The 9,301-nt window shown below is 47.6% G+C and overlaps 1 protein-coding gene across 2 annotated transcripts in view; it reads left to right on the forward strand.

Annotated features, from left to right (window-relative positions):
• Window positions 1-9,301, forward strand: part of LOC141133626 (beta-1,3-galactosyltransferase 5-like) — a 38,868-nt gene that overhangs the window by 25,486 nt on the left and 4,081 nt on the right. The window contains exon 2 of one of the 2 annotated variants that reach the window (XM_073623106.1): window positions 378-975. In XM_073623106.1, coding sequence (XP_073479207.1) covers window positions 384-975 — 592 coding nt within the window. In that variant the 5' untranslated portion in view covers window positions 378-383. Of the gene's footprint in view, window positions 1-215; window positions 976-9,301 lie in introns of those variants that run through there. The other variant, XM_073623107.1, reaches the window with a different exon arrangement.

Consider the following 9,301-nt stretch of genomic DNA (forward strand, 5'->3'; position numbering starts at 1 on the left):
AATACGTACACTACGTAACTCTCACAATCCCTGCTCATTGGATAACTCTAGCTGTGACTCAGAAGGGGAGGTATCAGACTTCTTCAGAGAGACTACTGCTTCTGCACATAGAGCAAGGGTCCTTTTCTGTAGCATGCTGATGGGTCTTTCTACTCAGACTGTGCATATTTTTTAAGAAAACCAACTGGAATGTATGACTGATTTAAACTGAACATTCAATAATTGAATATTAAACAGTTGTTTAGAAAAAAAAATAAAACAATAAAATAAAGAAAATACAGGACATATAGATTTAAGAAAGTGAAAATAAATAAATAAAGCAAATTTGTGTGTATTTTTATTATTACAGTATTAAAATTCTTGCTGTCTCTATCCAGGGCAAAATGAAACATAAAGTAATCTTCAAAAGGGCCTTCTTGTTCTCCATTGTGACCATTGTGACTTTTCTGATAGTAAGAAGATCCAAGAACACCAGAGACATACCCCAAATTATGTGCTTTTCCCCAACACCAACCAGAATGCCGCTCCCCATAATGAGACAGTCAGTAACCCTGTACAGTGGCACTTACACTTATCATCTAAACCTAACCAGGTTTGAGGCAGAGTTCCCCTACCTACAGAGTTACCATTGCACACTCATCCAGGAGCCAAACCAAGAGAAACAAGGAGCAACCAACCAAAAACTGTTGATCCTGGCGGTGAAATCCCAACCCAGTACTGGGACAAGGAGGTTAAAACTGCGGAAGACATGGGCTAAAGAGAGAGAGATAAATGGATACAGAATTAAACCTCTATTCTTGTTGGGAAAGACGGATGTGGAAGAACATATGGAAATGGCCAAACATGAGAGCCGAGTGTACGGTGACATTCTACAATGGGACATGACTGAAGGACACCATAACTTGTCTTTGAAAGAACGCTGCTTTTTGGAGTGGCTTTTTCTAAAGTCACCACAAGTGGATCACATTTTTAAAGGTAAGAGAGGAGTGCCCAGACTAGGCACACTAAAGTCTACATATTCTGAACAGGCACTCTAAAGCATGCTCTCATTCACTTCTGTAATTATGGGCATTGTGGAGAAATTCATCCTCAAAATTCAGGGGCACTAAAACCTTAGATCTTTTGCTATTACTTTCTATGGCAGCAGAATGTTGGCACCCTGCCAGTCTTGTATACTTCTACCCCACACAGTTGGTATTTCCATGCTGTTAGCCACCAAATGAAACCAAATTTAGAATATTGTGACAGCTTGTTATAAATATCTACTGAGTGACTTAAAGTCTTTTTTTTCTTCTCAAAGAAGTTTTATTGAAAACAAAAAGAGCAAACAGAACAAACAATGCAGGTTCCAGATAAAACATTGCCATAACCATGATGACAAACAGTCACAGTCCACTGTACTACAGATTAAGGCCAATTTACCAGTACATAAACAAGTAGTTATGCATTCCTAACCACAATGATAGCAATATTATAGAAGTCTGTTTAGGACAAAATTCACTGGAGAAAACCAAGGGGGATCTAACCCCAGTGTTGGAAAATATACTTCCCCAACCGCAGGGTATCTCACATTTGGGTAGTCCATTCTTTCAATGTAGGAGGGTCACCCGCCTTCCAATACCTGAGAATAAGCTTACGAGCCTGGGAGAGGGCTCTGGCAATCGCCTATTTAGGATTATCCTCAATTGGAAGATCATCCAGAATACCTACTATACATGGTTTAGGGTCCGCCTGGATGTTGATCTGGAATACCCTATTAATGGTATTAAGAAAGCCTGTCCAGTAGAAATGACAATTTATTTATTTTTTGCTTTTTTTTTTTTTACTTTTGCTGGCCCTGTCCCATGTTGCCGTTCTAGCTTTGGTGACAATGACATGTCCTGCTCACTCAGCGTCCTTGGATTACCCCATTACATATCCCCGGAGGTTGCAGGAGTAGGACACACAGCGGCCATGGGTGGAGCTGCACTAGTCATTGTAGGGAGCGGAAGGGGCTGTCTGAATCCAGAACAGGCAGCTGGCCGAGGAGGGCCCAGGGGATCCACTGGGCAGGTGAGTATCTGAATCCGGGACAGTTCTGCCAAACAGGTAAGAGGGTACTAAAATGATAAAACCCTGGGTGGATTGAAGTTCCTCTTTAAGAATATGTAAATACTTCTATAGTCTGGACAAATTAAGGATAAGCTGATATAATTTCCTGTTGGACTATAATGTTATTGTTCACCTAGGGAGTAAATGAGTTTAGGTAGAGTTACTCACATTACAATAACTACAGTAAGCTTGGATTGAATTGGAGTCGCTGTGATATCATATCTTTCTGACCCAAGTAATTCCATGATCCATAAAACTGCCTATACAGTATCTCACAAAAGTGAGTACACCCCTCACATTTTTGTAAATAGTTTAGTATATATTTTCATATTTTGTATGGCCACCATTATTTTCCAGCACTGCCTTAACCCTCTTGGGCATGGAGTTCACCAGAGCTTCACAGGTTGCCACTGGAATCCTCTTCCACTCCTCCATGACGACATCAGCTGGTGGATGTTAGAGACCTTGCGATTCTTCACCTTCCATTTGAGGATGCCCCACAGATGCTCAATAGGGTTTAGGTCTGGAGACATGCTTGGCTAGTCCATTACCTTTACCCTCAGCTTCTTTAACAAGGCAGTGGTCATCTTGGAGGTATGTTTTGGGTCGTTATCATGTTGGAATACTGGCCTGCGGCCCAGTGTCTGAAGGGAGGGGATCATGCTCTGCTTCAGTATGTCACAGTACATGTTGGCATTCATGGTTCCCTCAATGATCTGTAGCTCCCCAGTGCTGGCAGCACTCATGCAGCCCCAGATCATGACACTCCCACCACCATGCTTGACTGTAGGCAAGACACACTTGTCTTTGTACTCCTCAACTGGTTGCCACCACACACGCTTGATGCCATCTGAACCAAATAAGTTTATCTTGGTCTCCACAGACCACAGGACATGGTTCCAGTAATCCATGTCCTTAGTCTGCTTGTCCTCAGCAAGCTGTTTGCAGGCTTCTTGTGCATCATCGTCGACATGCAGACCAATTTGATGCAGTGTGCAGCATATGGTCTGAGCACTGACAGGCTGACCCCCCACCCCTCAACCCCTGAAGCAGTGCTGGCAGCACTCATACGTCTATTTCCCAAAGACAACCTCTGGATATGACGCTGATCACGTGCACTCAACTTATTTGATTGACCATGTCGAGGCCTGTTTTATGAGTGGAACCTGTCCTGTTAAACCACTGTATGGTCTTGGCCACCGTGCTGCAGCTCAGTTTCAGTGTCTTGGCAATCTTCTTATAGCCTAGGCCATCTTTATGTAGAGCAGCAATTCTTTTTTTCAGATTCTCAGAGAGTTCTTTGCAATGAGGTGTCATGTTGAACTTCCAGTGACCAGTATGAGAGAGTGAGAGCGATAACACCAAATTTAACACACCTGCCCCCCATTCACACCTGAGACCTTGTAACACTAACAAGTCACATGACACCGGGGAGGGAAAATGACTAATTGGGCCAAAATTGGACATTTTTCACTTAGGGGTGTACTCACTTTTGTTGCCAGCTGTTTAGACATTAATGGCTGCGTGTTGAGATATTTTGAGGGGACAGCAAATTTACACTGTTATACAAGCTGTACACTCACTACTTTACATTGTAACAAAGTATCATTTCTTCAGTGTTGTCACATGAAAAGATATAATAAAATATTTACAAAAATGTGAGGGGTGTACTTACTTTTGTGAGATACTGTGTGTAACAAACAATGAATCTTTATCTTTTTGCAGCAGACATTAGGGCCTGTGAGTATGCATATAATTTTTTCTTATATCTGTGCCTCTTTGGTATTTCTGCCTCGCCTGTCTTTTGTGTCTATGTCTCTGCAACCTTTCACCCCTCTCCTCTCCTGTACTATGTCTCTGCAGCCTCTCACCCCTCTCCTCTCCTGTGTGTCAATGTCTCTGCAGCCTCTCACTCCTCTCCTCTCCTGTGTGTCTATGTCTCTGCAGCCACTCACCCCTCTCCTCTCCTGTGTGTCTATGTCTCTGCAGCCTCTCACCCCTCTACTCTCTAGGGATGAGCTTCGTGCTCGAGTCGAACCCATGTTCGACTCGAACATCGGCTGTTCGCCCGTTCGCCGAATTGCGAACGATATGGGCCGTTCGCGCCAAATTCGTGTGGCGCGTCACGGCCCATAATTCACTGCGGCATGGCAGTGCATTACTTGCTGATGATTGGCCAAGCATGCACTATGACCCACATGCTTGGCCAATCACAGCGCCGCCTGAACAAAGAGTAATAATTGGCCAAAGCCAAGGAGGCTTTGGCCAATTATGGCTCAGGGGATTTAGTACACGCCCCACACTATATAAGGCCGCCTGCACGGCGGCCCTGTGTAGTGTGTGTTCCGGCGTTCATTGAGAGAGAGAGAGAGACAGACAGTGTCATTTGATTTGAGTTAGATAGATTAGGCAGAACAGTCAGTCAGTTAGCTGCACTTACAGTGTATTGTGTATATATATATGCATCCCAGGTGTTGCATATATATACACTGTATTCAGTTTAGCTAGATCCGTTCCTGTTATCTTCTAGACTATTTACATTTAGTGCAGTGCGTCCTGCTCACAGTGTTCAGCTAGATCCGTTCCTGTTATCTTCCTACTGACAGGCAGGCTTGTCTGGTTACAGTATATAAAGCTACCTGAAGAAAATTACTGGTGTTCTATTTGATCCTATTAGTACCACGATCAGGCAGCTAGACTATTTACATTTAGTACAGTGCATCCTGCTCACAGTGTTCAGCTAGATCCGTTCCTGTTATCTTCCTACTGACAGGCAGGCTTGTCTGGTTACAGTATATAAAGCTACCTGAAGAAAATTACTGGTGTTCTATTTGATCCTATTAGTACCACGGTCAGGCAGCTAGACTATTTACATTTAGTACAGTGCGTCCTGCTCACAGTGTTCAGCTAGATCCGTTCCTGTTATCTTCCTACTGACAGGCAGGCTTGTCTGGTTACAGTATATAAAGCTACCTGAAGAAAATTACTGGTGTTCTATTTGATCCTATTAGTACTACGGTCAGGCAGCTAGACTATTTACATTTAGTACAGTGCGTCCTGCTCACAGTGTTCAGCTAGATCCGTTCCTGTTATCTTCCTACTGACAGGCAGGCTTGTCTGGTTACAGTATATAAAGCTACCTGAAGAAAATTACTGGTGTTCTATTTGATCCTATTAGTACCACGGTCAGGCAGCTAGACTATTTACATTTAGTACAGTGCGTCCTGCTCACAGTGTTCCGCTAGATCCGTTCCTGTTATCTTCGTACTGACAGGCAGGCTTGTCTGGTTACAGTATATAAAGCTACCTGAAGAAAATTACTGGTGTTCTATTTGATCCTATTAGTACCACGGTCAGGCAGCTAGACTATTTACATTTAGTACAGTGCGTCCTGCTCACAGTGTTCAGCTAGATCCGTTCCTGTTATCTTCCTACTGACAGGAAGGCTTGTCTGGTTACAGTATATAAAGCTACCTGAAGAAAATTACTGGTGTTCTATCCCAGCTTAGTGCAGCTACAGGCCATTAGTATGTCTGGAAGGCCAAGAAGGAGAGGCAGACAGTCACAAGCCAATAAGAGAGGGCAAGCAGGCTCTGTGTCTAGTGCTGGTCGTGGAGACGGTGCATCCTCATCAGCACGTGGCCATGGGACACGCTGGGCCTTTTTTTCGGCAGCTGGCCGTGTTGAGCCGCAACATGCAGAAGACTTGGTCGAGTGGATGACCAAGCCGTCCTCATCCTCCTCATCCTCTCTCACCCATGCCCAGGGTGCTTTGTCTGGCAAAGCAGCAGCCTCTTCCCTCAGCTCAATGTCATCAGTGACTCCTTCCCTAGCTCCACCATGTCCTCATGAGGATTCCCTCGAACTGTTTGACCACAGTGTTGGGTACATGCTCCAGGAGGATGCCCAGCGTTTGGAAGGCTCCGATGATGATACTGAGCACGATGAAGGCAGTAACATGAGCACGGACAGAGGGGGTGCCCAAGAAGGACAGCAATCTGGCAGTCATGCTCCCCCTGCTGCAGCATACTGCCAGGTTTGCTCCAGTGATGAGGAGGGAGGGGATGATGAGGTCACTGACTCAACGTGGGTGCCTGATAGGAGAGAGGAGGAGGAGGAGGAGGAGGAGGAGGCGGCACATCACCAACGAGGCAGGATGCCCTCCAGGGGCCAGCCTAAGGGCAGCACATTGACTGCATCACACACCAAAGCTCCACATGTGCAGGGCGCTGCAGTCTCTGCGCGTTATTCAAAAAGTTCTTTGGTGTGGGCCTTTTTTGAGACGAGTGCATCAGATCGCACCGCTGCTATTTGCAACATATGTCTCAAGCGTATCTCACGTGGCCAAAACATCTCCCGCTTGGGTACCACATGCTTGACCAGACATATGTTGACCTGCCATGCAGTTCGTTGGCAAGCGTATCTAAAAGACCCACACCAAAGAACAAAGAGGATCTCTCCTTGCTCCTCATCAGCTGAGATTTCCAACCCCACTAGACCTCCAGTCCTCTCTGAGACCTGCAGTGAGAGGAATGAAGGTGTAGAATTAGGTGTGTCACAGCCAAGTACTTGTGGGCAATCTGCTTTTGGTACACCGACGTCAGATTGTACCAGGCAAATTTCCCTGCCCCAGCTGCTGCACCGCCGAAAGAAGTTTGCTCCCAGCCATCCACATGCCCAGCGGTTGAATGCTAGCTTGGCAAAATTGCTAGCACTTCAACTGCTGCCTTTTCAGTTGGTAGACTCTGCCCCCTTCCGTGAGTTTGTGGAATGTGCGGTTCCTCAGTGGCAGGTACCCAAACGCCACTTTTTCTCACGGAAGGCGATTCCGGCTCTCTACCGGCATGTGGAAGGCAATGTCCATGCCTCGCTGGACAGGGCGGTCAGCGGTAAGGTGCATATTACCGCTGATTCATGGTCCAGCAGGCATGGACAGGGACGTTACCTAAGTTTCACGGCACATTGGGTGACTCTGCTGGCAGCTGGGAAGGATGCAGGACAAGGTGCAGTAGTGTTGGAGGTTGTTCCGCCACCACGCCTCCAAAATGCTGATTGTGACACACCTCTCTCCTCCACCCCCTCCTCTTCTTCTTCCTCCATGGCCTCTTCCTCGGAACCAGCGGTGCTCCGTAGTCGTTCAAGGGGCTACGCAAGTATGCAGGCCAAAAGATGCCATGCGGTGCTTGAGCTGGTGTGCTTGGGGGACAGGAGCCACACTGGGGCAGAGGTTCTGTCAGCTCTGCAGGGGCAGGTTCAGAGGTGGTTGATGCCACGCCAACTTAAGGCAGGAATGGTGGTTTGCGACAATGGCACCAACCTCCTCTCTGCCCTTCGACAGGGACAAATGACCCATGTGCCCTGTTTGGCTCACGTCCTTAACTTGGTGGTGCAGCGGTTCTTGGGCAGGTACCCGGGCTTACAGGATGTCCTGAGGCAGGCCAGGAAAGTCTGTGCATTTCCGCCGGTCATATAATGCCAGTGCTCGGCTGACGGACCTCCAAAAGGAGTTTAACCTGCCCAAGAACCGCCTAATCTGTGACAAGCCCACCAGGTGGAACTCAACGTTGGCCATGCTGCAGCGGCTGCACACGCAGCAGAGGGCCATCAATGAGTACCTGTGCGACTATGGCACCAGGACAGGGTCAGGGGAGCTTGGTTTTTTTTCCCCACGCCAGTGGGCCATGATCAGGGATGCATGCACTGTCCTGTCACCATTTGAGGAGGCCACGAGGATGGTGAGCAGTGACAGTGCATGCATCAGTGACACTGTCCCCCTTGTCCACCTGTTGGAGCACACGCTGCGTGGAATAATGGACAGGGCACTTGAGGCAGAACAGAGGCAGGAAGAGGAGGACTTCCTTAGCTCTCAAGGCCCCCTTTATCCAGACAGTGTTCCTGCGTGCCCGCCGATCACACAGGAAGAGGAGGAGGAGGAGGAGGAGGAGGAGGAAGATTGTGTCAGTATGGAGGTGGAGCCTGGCACTCAGCATCAGCAGCAGTCTTTAAGGGATCAGTCCCAAGAAACACATGGACTTGTACGTGGCTGGGAGGAGGTGGCTGCGGACGTTGTCGTCCTTAGTGACCCAGAGGACTCCGGACCGAATGCCTCAGCAAACCTACGCTGCATGGCCTCCCTGATCCTGCAAAGCCTGCGTAAGGATCCTCGTATTCGTGGTATCAAGGAGAAGGACCAATACTGGCTGGCAACCCTCCTTGATCCACGTTACAAGGGTAAGGTTGCGGACCTTATCTTGCCATCGCAGAGGGAGCAGAGGATGAAACATCTTCGTGAGGCCTTGCAGAAAGGTCTGTGCAATGCGTTCCCAGAGACTGGGAGGTTACAAACTCCTGTTTCTGGACAACGTGTTGCTGAGGCTTCGGTCAGTCAAAGAAGGAGCGGTGGAGAAGGTGGCCGTCTGACCGATGCGTTCAGACAATTTTTTGGTCCGCAGCCCCAAGGTATGATCGGTTCCAGCAACCATCGCCAGCGTCTGTTTTACATGGTGCAGGAATACCTAGGGGCAAGATCAGACTTGGACACCTTTCCCACCGAAAATCCTCTGGGTTACTGGGTCTTGAGGATGGATCACTGGCCAGAGCTTGCACAGTATGCAATTGAGCTACTGGCCTGTCCTGCATCCAGCGTTCTTTCGGAACGCACATTCAGTGCTGCTGGAGGCGTGGTAACCGATCACAGGGTGCGTCTGTCCACCGCCTCGGTCGATCGGCTGACCTTCATAAAAATGAATGAGTCTTGGATCACCACCAGCTACCAAGCACCTGATGCTGATGTAACCGAATAATTTTTTTTGAAATCTCAGATCCCTTCAAAGACTGCCTATGCTGATGCTGAGTGACTATCCCTGAGTAATTATCCTCTTCCTCCTCAATCATCACGCTGATAGCTTGTAAGAACATTTTTGGTTCTGGGCGCCACCACCAGTGCCTAAGGCACAATTTTTCAGCCCCTGTTTAACAGGGGCGTGTTAATTACAATTTTTGATGTAATACTTTGCAGCAGGGCTCGTTCCTGCATTCCAACTAGAGTGTCTGTGAGGGGTTGCAGTGTTGTGGCACCAGCACCAGTGCCTAAGGCCCAATTTTTCTGCCCCTGTCTAACAGGGGCGTGTAATTACAATTTTTGATGCAATACTTTGCAGCAGGGCTCGTTCCTGCGTTCCAACTAGAGTGTCTGTGAGGGGTTGCAGTG

Source organism: Aquarana catesbeiana, linkage group LG03 (genome assembly GCF_042186555.1).
Source record: "Aquarana catesbeiana isolate 2022-GZ linkage group LG03, ASM4218655v1, whole genome shotgun sequence".
Taxonomy (NCBI): Eukaryota; Metazoa; Chordata; class Amphibia; order Anura; family Ranidae; genus Aquarana; species Aquarana catesbeiana.